Source organism: Xyrauchen texanus, chromosome 47, assembly GCF_025860055.1.
Source record: "Xyrauchen texanus isolate HMW12.3.18 chromosome 47, RBS_HiC_50CHRs, whole genome shotgun sequence".
Lineage (NCBI taxonomy): Eukaryota > Metazoa > Chordata > Actinopteri > Cypriniformes > Catostomidae > Xyrauchen > Xyrauchen texanus.
In genome coordinates, this window is record NC_068322.1 from 13,955,847 (window position 1) to 13,968,495 (window position 12,649).

The window sequence follows — 12,649 nt, forward strand, 5'->3', positions numbered from 1 at the left end:
GGACATTCCTGCCTCACTGGGATGTTTCTGCTGTAGATGGCGTTTGAGCTTGGATGGTTTCATGCACTCATTGGAGAGAATCTCTTGACAGAGAACACACTGGGGTCTCTCGACTCCATGCTTTAACATACAGGTAAAACCAAACGTAATGGAAGATTTGTCATATTTTCTAGTTTTTTGTTTAGCGTTCGCCAAGTCAGATTGACACGAACTGCTTGCAGGAGCGCGATTATTCAAAAATCTTTCCATCATTTGTAGTGCATGTATTTAGCCGCTAATTGCTCCGTTCACCTTACTATAAGTGCAAAACGTAAATAGCGCAAAGTATTTTGGGATAAACACATTACAAGGAACCACTCTTATACATCACGAAACTGTATGTTTATTTGGTTATTAACATCTTTAGGTTAAAAAATTAATTATGTAAAAAATTATAATCTTAAATATATATGTTTTTTTTTTCTGTCAAGTTTTTCGCAGACCCTGCGAGTAAATTATAGAACTTACTTACGTAACCACGGTTCCCTGAGAGGAAGGGAACAAGACATTATGTAGCAATGCATATGGGGAATGTCTTCTTATACGACCTAGTTGAAACCTCTCTACAATAATGCCAATATTCTAACATTGACTATGGTTTTTGAGCCCCGCCAGTTTTAAAAACAGGTGCACAAACACCATCTCCTCAGAATTTTTGACTGAGAACAAGGAGTGCATCACTCGTACATCAAGAACTCTGAGTCATGTAGTGCGGATAGCGTTTGCAATGTCTCATTCCCTTCGTCTCAGGGAACTGAGGAGATTACAACTCAGTACACTCAACATTGCATAGCAATGCATATAGGGAACAGAATCCCATCACGCCGCTCTACACAACATAACTTCCCAGAGAGGAACATGACTCTGCAGTCTCTGTTGGCCAGGACGGGAGCACTCATAACAATATATTAACTATAGTCATATAGTATGAATTAACACCTTATGAACCCAGTTGCGAGTTTACTTATGATGAAAATGCTTGTGACTTTATTGTAAATAATAACGGCCTGCATGCGGGCGGTTCTGTAAATGATGGGGAGCCTGTACTTAAAGGGAGGGGCATAAGTATGTCTAGTGGTCTAAACAGAGAGGACTTGTGAAGAAAGAGATGTTACGTCTTGGTTGTAAAATCTTGCAAATGTTTTTTGAGAGGACCATCCTGCTGCAAATCATATGTCTTGTAAGGACACGCCATTCGTACATGCCCATGAAGAGGCCATACCTCTAGTTCAGTAAGCTTTAAAACCAATTGGGCAAGTCTTACCCAGCGACTCATAAGCCAGGGAAATTGCATCAACAATCCAGTGAGAGAGCCCTTGCTTGTAGATGGACATTCCTTTTGTGCGTCCTCCATAGCATATAAAGAGCTGATCGGACAGCCTGAACTGGCAAGTATGCTCAATGTATGCATGTAGTGCCTGCACAGGTCATAACAAATGCAATGATTGTTCCTCATCCAAATTAAACAGAGGAGGGAAGAAGGCTTTAGGACTAAATTTAAGTGCCAAGTCGGGACTGTAGCCGGCCGAGGTGGGTTTAATCATCTTGCTCCCTTAAGGAACTTTATGATTAAATCCTGCTTGCCTATAGAGGCGCTGGCTTCATGTGCATAATATGGAGTAATAGTTGCCTCATATGACAGAGTGAATCGGGTATACTGGGAGAAATTTATATTTGCTTTTCGCCAGCCATTTGTGTGCCATTGTGGCTGCACCCAGCAGGGCTTGGGACTTCGAGTACCAGAGGGGACAGTGGGCATGCTCCACTGAGGCAAAAAGATTGATGTCTGCTTTGCTGAATATTTCCCAAATCCTCAATACAGTTTGAGGATGAACTCTCCATTCGCCCGGTATCACCCCTTGGTGTGGTCCGCACCATAATTCAGGCAGCTTTGGATATATGTCGCTCTCAGGGAGAGGAGATGATGCTTGCTCAATAGGAGGAGGTGGCGTGTCAGTCTCAACAGTGGCAGTTAATGAATTCCGTGGTTTATATATGCTACAACTGTCATGTTGTCTGAGCAAACCAGGACACGACAACTCGCTATTTCTGACTGAAAAGCTTTTAAGGCTAGAAATATAGCCAATAGCTCTAGGCAGTTTATGTGCCATGCTTTCTTCGCCCCTGGCCAGGTGCCGAAAGTCCATCGCACACCGCCCCCAACCTTTGTTGAAAGCATCCGTGGTCACCACTTTCTGCCTGATAATTTGCCCCAGTGCAACACCTCACTGGTAAAATGCAAGAGCTGTCCATGGTGCTAAAGTAGCTATACGGCGGCAGAATATAGTGATGCGCATGCGCCCTAGGCGCCAAGCATGTTGTGGCACACTGTACTTCAGCCAGCACTGTGGAGGTCTAATGTGTAAGAGACACCACCATAAATCCCAATGCTTTCTGAAATAGCTTCAGTGGAAGTATCAGACACTGTAGAGTGGCCTGAATGCGTTCGCTTAAAAGGTGTGCGCATCCGCTCATGGAGTCGACTTGGACTCCCAAAAAGGAAATTTGTTGGCTGGGGGAGAGCGTGTTCACAATGAGGTCCAAGCTGTTTAGATGCTGAAGCAGTAAGTCTCTGTGCTGGCATAACAAAGCATCTGATTGTGGCAGTTACAGACAATCATCAAGGTAGTTCAAGAGGCATACGGTGCTCAGTCTCAGAGGGGTGACAACTGCATCAATGCATTTTATGAACGTGTGAGGAGCCAGAGACAGGGCTTGATATGCTGTTCCCTCGAACGCGAATCTCAAAAACATCCTTTGATGTCGTACTATTTGGATATGAGAGTATGCATCCTTCAGATCTATCGACACAAACCAATCGCGTGGGCGTACATGTGATAAGATCCGTTTGTTAGTAATCATTTTCAATAACTGCCAAAGGCAGTGCTACACACTGGATATTATCTCTCTTCACATATGCACAGGTCGAGTCTAGCATCAACAAAGTCAACCGTGACCCAGGATGACGCGGGGTCCTCCCCTATTTAACACTGTGTCTTCCTGCAGCCTGTCCCTATGGAATCTTCTCAACCAGACTCTGAATTTAAGAAAGCTCTGGCGGTCATCCAGAACTCATCGAACTGCAGTTACATATGTAACTCTTGTTCTATTTCCTTCATTCTGACCGCCAGAGGCAGTGCTTCACACTGGATGACTCATAACAACAAGGTCATGAGGAGGTCACACTTACCTTTAAGAGGAAGTTGAAGGCCCCAAAAGGATTTCTGTCTCTAAAGCACAGAGAGCAGCCACATTAATACTGTATTATGTGGAGAAAGTGTTTATTAATGACAAAGTCGCTGAAGCACAGTGCTGTCCATGACATGGAGATACCTCTAGTAGAGTAGGATCTTATGCCAGTTGGCAGCGGATAGTTGTTGGCCTTGTAATCCTGGGTGATCACCTCTATCACCCAGGTCGACAACCTCTGCTTTGAAAGGGGCTGACCCCTTTTTGGACACCCATGGCAGAGAAAGAGTTGGTCTGACTTCCGTAAGCCTTCTGTGGCCCTCAGACAGCCACGTAGGGCCCCCACTGGGCATAACAGTTCAACTTGACTGTTCTTTTGTGTGTTTGACATAGGAGGATTAAACACTTTAAGTTCTTAGGCCTGGCTCATAAATAAAGCCAAGAGCCTCTTGGGGAGAAATGATGGGTTGGGCCACAATGGCACTGCTGAGCTGTCTGCATTCCAGCGCATGCAGGATGCATTGTCTGACAATGCGTGTAGCTCACTTATATGCTTAGCTGCTTTATTGTTTTCTAACAGGGACAGCAGAAAATGTAATACCAGAGGTACAGAGCAGTATTCTGGGGCCACTGCTTGTTCCCTACACCAATCAGTGGACATCTTCAACTACAAGCATAGACACTCCTAGTGGAGGGTGCTCTAGAGTTCAAGATAGTTTTTGCGCATTTTGGTCACAGGCCTTCAAAATTGGTTCTGGCTCCTCAAAGGCCAAACATAGAGCTGCAGATGGTCTGGATGCAGGTGCCAAATCTGACCCTCTAACTGGTGGAGATCCTTCCTCCTGTGCAGGCTCCAGGGTTCCCCCTCAAGGTGCTTGTACATTATTGGAAACCATGGCATCCTGGGCCAATTTGGTGCCACTAGGAGCAACCTGTGGTGTCCCTGAAGGACTAGCCGGGATTAAGGGGGTCAGAGGAAAGGTAAAAAGTAACAGGTTTGACTAGGCATGAGCTAGCACATCCTGACCTAGAGGGCTGGAGTCCTCCGTCAGGGAGAACCAGAGGGGGCAGTGGGTCTAGGACGCTGAGGCAAAGAGGCCCACTGCTGCTCTGCCAACCATTTCTAGATAATCTCTACCACCTCCAGGCTGAGTCTCCACACCCCCGAGGGTGGCTTGTGACATGACAGAAAATCCACCACCACGTTTGACACACCTGGGAGTTGCATCTCTCTGATGTTCGCAAATCAAGGGAAGGCCCAATTCAGAAATTCTTGTTCCACCCGCAGGGATTGGCTGGACCTGGTGCCCCCTGATGGTTTATATGATAAACCACCGATGTGTTGTCCAACCTGATAAGGACATTCCTGCCCTTCAGGAATGGCCCAAAGTGCCTCAAAGCTAGCAGCACTGCTCGTAGCTCCAGAGTATTTATATTTTTGGAAGCTTTCTGTGGATTCCAGTGCCACCTGACCACTCTGTTCTGCCAGACTGCTCCCCTTTGAGTGAAGCATCGGCCCAAAGTATCACACCTGACATTGGTAGGTATGACCTTTCCATGGTCTTATGGCAATAACGCACTACTCCGTAACCTTGACCAGCCTGTTCCTGTGCCACCTGAGGTTCAGGTGGAGACTGTTCACCCAGATCTGGAAAGGGCAAATGAGAGAAGGCCTAATGGTATCACAGCAGCTGCTGCTGCCAGCATATCCATGAGTCTGAGGAAGCATCTGAATGGGAGCCTAACTTGTCTATGAAATCGTTGAAGGAGGAGCAGGATACTGTCCACCCGCTGCGGCGATGCTGCGGCTTTCATCATCTGTGAGTCCAGAACGATACCTATGAACTTCACAGACTGACTTGGAGTTAGGAGGCTCTGCCCCATCATGCACTGCGGCTTTCATCATCTGTGAGTCCAGAACGATACCTATGAACTTCACAGACTGACTTGGAGTTAGGAGGCTCTGCCCCATCATGCAGTAATCATGTGGCCCTGTTTGTGGTGATCTAAATCCAAACAAGAGGGGCAGCAGTCATGTCCATCATCTGTCTGGAGATGGGCCATGCACACAGTGCAGGTGTATACTAATTGTTCGTATGGATGATGCCTTTATGGGCTTTTTAGAGCATCAACATTTTGGCACCCATTCACTTGTGTTGTATGGACCTACAGTGCTGAAATATTCTTCTAAATATCATGATTCGTGTTCAGCAGAAGAAAGAAATTCATACACATCTGTGATGGCATGAGGGTGAGAAAAGATTAGAGAATTACATTTTTGGGTGAACTATCCCTTTAAATGCCTTTAACGTGATTTTTGCTTTTTCAATAAACAAGTGACAAGTCAAATAATTTTTTTTGTGGTATCAAACATGCCAGAAATGTTGTTGATGATTGAGCATACATTTTTTGAACTCGGATTCCAAACTATTTTGTCCAACGAAAGGCTCATTGTAAAGGGTGAGTCATTGTCAATGTCTAATCACAGAGCATGGTGCCAGCATTCTACAATGGATCTGCTATGACATCACATTGGTAAGGTCTGAAAGATGAGTCTGGCTGGTTTAGGGGCAGCTAAAGCAAAAACTCAGAAGCAGTTATGAAAAAGCATCAAAAAGGCCCTCATCAGAGACAGACGCCTCAATCCGCTTTTTGAAGTCTATTTCTCGTCATTAACCCAACCTGCATTCATTAACAAACACAGTGGATGTACTCAAAAGACACCGCTCCTCTGTTCCGCTTTTTTCCCTGTTGTTTTGCCACTACACCTTATTAGGGATTGCAGTTCTCAAACCAAATAATTATTTCAGAGTCATTAAAAGAAAAAGATGAATAATGACATTGAGAACACTGGAGATTTGCTCTCATTTCTTAAACAGAGATATTTCTTCTTTGCTGTTGTGGAAACACAAGTTCAGTGCATAATGAGCAGAAAAAGAATAAAAGACAAGACACCTGAGCAGAGGCCAGATATTAATCTCTGCATATCTGCTGCACTATTAAGAGCTGAAGTCTTGTGTCAGACTTAAAGTATCAGCTATTCTTAAACTGCTCACAAAATTTGTTTATTTATCTATGACTGACTTGTGTGTAACTGTCTGTCAACTGACTGGCACAAATGTATAATTTCCAAAGGACAACATACATTAAATGCCTTTTTTGTAGACACTCAAAAAGGTGTGTGTGTGTGTGTGTGTGTAAGAACATATATGATGTATGAAGAGCTCTGATATGTGTTTGCTTGATATTGCTGCTGCACAAGGTTAAAAAAAATCACACAAGGGACCCAGAGTTGTGGCCTTTACCTGTCTTCAGCTTCTCCTGTCTTCATTGCTCCTCTAGAAAGTGTGAATTTGTGTTTGGATTTAGCGATGGAAAATCTGCAATACACAATCATTAAAAAATTACTGTTAGTGCATTTCTGACCACTACCTGTGTAAAGGGTTCTGTTCATTAAAATTAGTTTATGCAATACACTTCAGGTTCATTATGCATTAACTAATGTTAACATGTTATATATAAAATGTATCAGCATATGTAGTATTTGTATCACTTCACAATAAGATTGTATTTGTTAACATTAGTTAACGCAAAGTACATTGGTATCACATAATAATAAGGATATATTCGTTAACATTAGTTAACAAAATAGTTAACATGAACTACCAATGAACAAAACTTTTACAGCATTTAATAACATCAATGTTTATTTCGACATATACTAAAGCATTCTAACATTAAATTGTATACAAATTTTGTGCATCATTATGCATATCTGATATAGACCACCTTTTGTGCCAGTTACAGGTGCTGTCTCACTTTTGGTCTCTGTCAGTATGTTGCCCATCTTGAAATGTTTCTGCAGTTATTTTTATTATTATTATAATTATTTGTATTTTTTTTTGCAAATTACAAAAAACAAAATAGAATAATCATATAAAATGCAATGGATTTTCTAATTCTTTTGAGCAGCGATCCAAAAGTCATTCCACAAGTGCTCATTTGGACTGAGGTAACTTCAGGACATTTACCATTTAGCTTTTAACCCTTTCGCACACACTTCAGTGTGATTACTGTAGTATGTTACAGGTCAATGTCCTGTTGGAATAGGAATAATTTTCTGGATCTGCAATCTGTGTTGTCCGGATCCACAGTGCTCCACTGCAGGGATGGTGTTCTAAAAACAAAGTTTTGTCAGGTTTGTGCCAACAATTAAGGCACAAAAAGTTCAATTTTGTTCTTATCAGACCAAAGAATATTCCTCCAAATGTTTTAGGCTTTTACATGCCTTTGGGCAAACACCATCTGATATATGAGTTTTGTAAACAAAGGTTCCCCATCTGTCACTCACTTCGACCTTGTGTTGAAGAAGTGACACTAGGGGTCTCTATTGAGAGCCTTTTGCATCTTTGATCTATGAGAAAAGGCCAATGATAAATTGTCAGACAGAATTTGCATGTCCCGCCCCCAGACATATGGGTATAAAGGGAGGAAAATGCGTCTGTTTCATTCAGAAATTTTCTTCGGTGCCGATCAGTTGTGAGTGATTGCTGTTGTATCTACGGCGCATATCAGCGGCTTTCTCCTTCCCTGCACAGCAGTGCAGCTTGCATATCTTACATCATGCCCCGTCGCTGGAGGAACTGCGCTCAGCGAAGGACCTCACCCTCAGGGCCACGAAGGTCACAGCGCGGTCACTCGGGCAGGCGATGGCCACTCTCGTGGTTCAGGAATGTCATCTGTGGCTGAACATGTTCGAGATGCACGAAGTGGACAAAACACGCTTCCTCAATGCACCTGTCTCCTAGTTTGGCCTTTTCGGCGACACTCTCTCACATCATGCCCCGTCGCACCTCCAGCGTGGGCCATGCCCCATCTGCCCGCCGAGGGCGTCCTCCTGCGGCGCCCAAGAAACATGCAGCTCCGCCTCAACCCGGGCCCAGCTCTCAGCCCGAGCGTCGAGCACCCCGCAGGAGGCGCACGCTCCCCATCTCACGAACCCCTTCGAGGACCTGGAAGGCTCCCAAGCGTTCCTGATACGGACAACGCAGGGACCAAGATGTTTGCCCCGGAGCTGGTAAGCAGACCACTCCATCCCCCGGTGGAGGGCTGGGAAGAGAATCCTCAGTTAAGCTTATTTACTTTGCCGCACAACCTTCGGGCTGCGGTACCCACAATCTCAATAAAAAAGCAATTCACTTTGTCTCTGGGTCACCTGGCCCGCAAATGCCGTTCTCACGGCACTCTGCCGCCACACCTCAACATTCCCGGCACATTGGATGCAGACCTCTCGCCTCCATGACTGTTGTCCCCACAGGACCTCCTCCTCAGTCACTAACCCACCCCCTGCCGGATGTGCGGAGCAAGGTAAGTGCTTTGAGTCTTCTCTCAGCACCAGAGCCTCGGGATGCATTTTTGCCTCCCGACGCCGCATTACCTACTCCTCCCCGCTGCGAAGCCCCGCCGGGTACGTCAAACATAATCGTCCCCTTAGTGCCCCTAGCACGGAGCTTGGACGCGTGGCTCTCGCTTCCCAATCTGACACGATGGCTGGCCAGAACCATTCGACTTGGTTATGCAATTGAGTTTGCCAGGCATCTGCTTTACCACTGTACACGGCAAAGATGCCAAATCCCTGAGTGCGGAAATCGCAACTCTCTAACTCAAAGACGCGATAGAGCCTGTCCCTCCAACCGAGATGAAGAAGGGTTTCTACAGCCCTTCATCGTACCCAAGAAAGGCGGCGGCTTACGACCGATCTTGGACTTGCGAGTTTTCAACCGGGCCTTGCACAAACTCCTGTTCAATATGCTCTCGCAAAGACACATTCTAACTTGCATCCAGCATCTAGATTGGTTCGCAGCGGTAGACCTGAAGGACGCGTACTTCCACGTCTCAATATTGCCTCGACATCGACCCTTTCTACGGTTCGCGTTCGATGGCGAGGAGTATCAGTACAAGGTCCTCCCCTTCGGCATGTCCCTGTCCCCTCACATTTTCACGAAGGTCACAGAGGCAGCCCTTGCCCCGCTTCGGGAAGCAGGCGTCCGCATTCTCATCTACATCAACGACTGGCTCATCCTGGCCCAATCCCGAGAGTTACTATGCGCCCACAGGGACTAGGTGCTCAGGCACCTCAGCCGTTTAGGGCTTCAGATCAACTGGGAAAAGAGCAAGCTCACCCCGGTTAAGAGCATCTCTTTTCTCAGCATGGAGTTAGACTCAGACTCAATGTTAGGGTGCCTCACCAACGAGCGCATGCAGTCAGTGCTGAAATGCCTCTCCACATTCAGGCCAGGGATGGCGGTCCCCTTAAAACATTTCCAGAGGCTCCTGGGGCATATGGCGTCCTCCGCGGTGGTTGCGCCGATGGGGTTGATGCATATGAGACCGCTTCAGCACTGGCTCCAGACTCGAGTCTCGAGGCGGGCATGGCGCCACGGCACGCACCGTGTTTTCATCACCCCCGCCTGCCGCCAAACTTTCAAACCCTGGACATTTGTAGAATAGGTACTTCACAGGACGGGCTCTCACATGGACTTTTCCCCCTGTGTGTAGTTTCCGCAGTACGGTCCCCTTACGAGCGGACCAGTGTCTCCCTTGGGTAGTGCTCACGGACCCCTGGTCGCCATGTTTGTAGCAACTCCTCCCTCCCAATAAGGTAGGATCTACCACCGTGCCATTCTCCACATGTGACCTAAAAGCCCATGTGATGTATTTCACCAGTCTGGGCAGGTGTGGTCTCCGCAGGGTCTTTCCCCCCTGAAAGAATAGGAAAACTGGGAAAGATCGCCTTCGCCGATGCGTATGATAGTGTTAAGATGGCCCCAGCCACTTTAACTCTATGCAAGAAACATAGAGAGAGAAAAGGCGCGGCTGGCGTGGCCTGCTCCCATGCTTGGCATGTCGCCTTGTTCCCCCATATCGGGGGTAAAGAATCAGAAAGCTTTGATGACTTTATGGGGCGTTGGGGAAGGGTACATGCAGTCTGACACAGCTGGTCGCTTTGGCACGTAAAATACCTGCCCGCTCCTGTGTCAGCAGTACACGTACACGGCTCAGCGCATGGCGTGATTTAAATTGGACCCCTAGTGTCGCTTCTTCGACACAACGTCGAAGTGAGCGACAGACAGGGAACGTCTACGTTACGGATGTAACCTCCGTTCCCTGATGGAGAGAATGAGACTTTGTGTCCTCCCGGCCACACCGCTGAACCAAACCACTGTTGCGGCCGAACCTCATTGTCGGCTCCTCAGAAAAATCCTGAATGAAACAGATTCATTTCCCTCCGTTTATAGCCGTATGTCCGGGGCGGGACATGCAAATTTCTCATTGGCCTTTTCTCATAGATCAGAGATGCGAAAGGCTCTCAAGAGAGACCCCTAGTGTCGCTTCTTCGACACAACGTCTCGTTCCCTCCATCAGGAAACGGAGGTTACATCCGTAACCTAGACGTTTGTTCTTGCCATCCTTCTGTCAGCGAGTTTAATGAATTTTGTTTGCTATTGTTGTCTAATGCACAGTTTCTCCCATCTCTTTCATGGGAGACTGCAACTCTCTTTAGAACTTCAAATCTTTTTGTCTGGACCATCAGTTTTGGAGGACAGTCTCTTATGGAGTAAAAATTCTAAAACACATCAAATATGAAAAAGTTCTGAGGGGGTGAATACATATAATTATCCATATACTGTATGTATGTGTATATATGTAAGTGTGTAAAAGGGAGGAGGAGACAGAGAGAGAGCAGAGGAATGGGGGATGTGGGTTAATATGTGTGACTCAGTGACTGAGGATCATTAAAATATGAAAGGAATGATGTGCATGGCCCATAATGAGACTACAGTGTGATTAATACTGACACTGTGAGCTGTCACTAATTACTCTAATTCAATCAGCCCTGTTCTACACACACACAGATAACACTTTTACAGGAATGCACATGAATAATATCGTCTCTCATTAAAATATAGATATACAATCTCAAACAGAGTTTGTTAAAACTTGTTCTTTTAAATGGAAGCTGAAGTGGTTTGGAGTGACCTTGATGGATAATAGGGCTGCAACTAACTATTCTTTTGATAATCGACGAATCTAACGATTATTCGACTATTCTGGGATTAATCATTATCCAACTATTCAGCTTGTGCCTTGACTTAAATGATTGTATTAAACATGCTTACTAACAATTAAGGACAAAATTATCTTTTAAAAACATCTCTGAATGACATTCACTGAATTTCAAGGAAAATAAATACTTGGATTTTTATTGTTTAATCCATTCAAATTGTAATATTTTTTGCATTGTATAATGGGTTAATACTACACTCTCTCACCTTTTTGTCCCTTCGATTCATCTTTAACTAAAAACAAACAAACTCCCTCTTCTTAATAGAGCTCGAATCCCTGATTTCCATGATAAGATACACACTGTGACAATTAGTGCATATTATGATTCACTACGTCGTGAGCCATCATGTTATAATCTAACTGCAGTGTGAGTGTGAGGGATAGTAATTTCAAGCAAGACAGTGCTTAAGCCAGGAGAAGTCTGAAACTCCCTAGCGCTGTTTTTCACACAACTCATGTAAGCGGCTCTAACCACACAGATAAATGCCAGTTTCGGAGTGAGTGCTTATTTATACAACACACTTCCATGTTATTTGAACAATAATAAAGGATGCATTAAAGATATAACGCTGGGGTGTTTCCTTTTTAGACGCTGTAACAGGTAAGTTTTGCTTAATTTCACATCAAGACGACACTGATTCTATATTTACGTATTTCCTATTTTTGTATTAAAATTCCCTCATACTTTGCACTCCACATCACCTTAATCTGTTTGGAAAGTTTGGAGTGCCTCTGGACTGTGAGCTGTGTAATTCTTCCTCTCCTCAGTCAGGTGCGAGCTGAAGTGCTCCTCTCCTGTGTCATCATTAATGTTTCAAATTATCTCATGTTGCTTTAAATGAAATCAAATGACTATTCGACAACAGAAAGTTTTGTTGACAATTTTTATCATCGACATAACTTCGATAACGTTTAATAATCATTTCAGCCCTAATGGATAGTACAGAGAAGATGCAGTCAGTCATTTACAACAGTGTCCAAATGGTTTGTGTAAGAGATAGGAATGTCATAAAATATTGATACATCAATTGTGAGCTTTCCAATTCAATGTCATTGGCCTACCATTTAATGAAGTATGCCATAATATCTTGATAAAGATGAGAAGTGCCGTGTCACAAGAAGAACATGTCACAGGTATCACACACTGCAGAAGTGCAGATGGCAGTCCAATGTTGTGAATTTAGTCACCATACAAACAAAAGTTACAAAGGTTTTGCCACTTCAAGAATGAACAAAGTGACAATGATGAGTTTGCAGTTTAAGCTGGCCACACTAGCTGAAATTTCCCGTGATT

General features: G+C 44.8%; 1 protein-coding gene across 1 annotated transcript in view; it reads right to left on the reverse strand.

Moving 5' to 3' along the window:
• The window catches only part of sox5 (SRY-box transcription factor 5), a 293,062-nt gene that overhangs the window by 114,961 nt on the left and 165,452 nt on the right, over positions 1-12,649 (reverse strand). The window contains exon 6 of the mRNA XM_052120818.1: positions 6,534-6,608. Within this exon, the coding sequence (XP_051976778.1) occupies positions 6,534-6,559 (26 nt within the window). The 5' untranslated portion in view covers positions 6,560-6,608. The remainder of the gene's footprint in view (positions 1-6,533; positions 6,609-12,649) is intronic.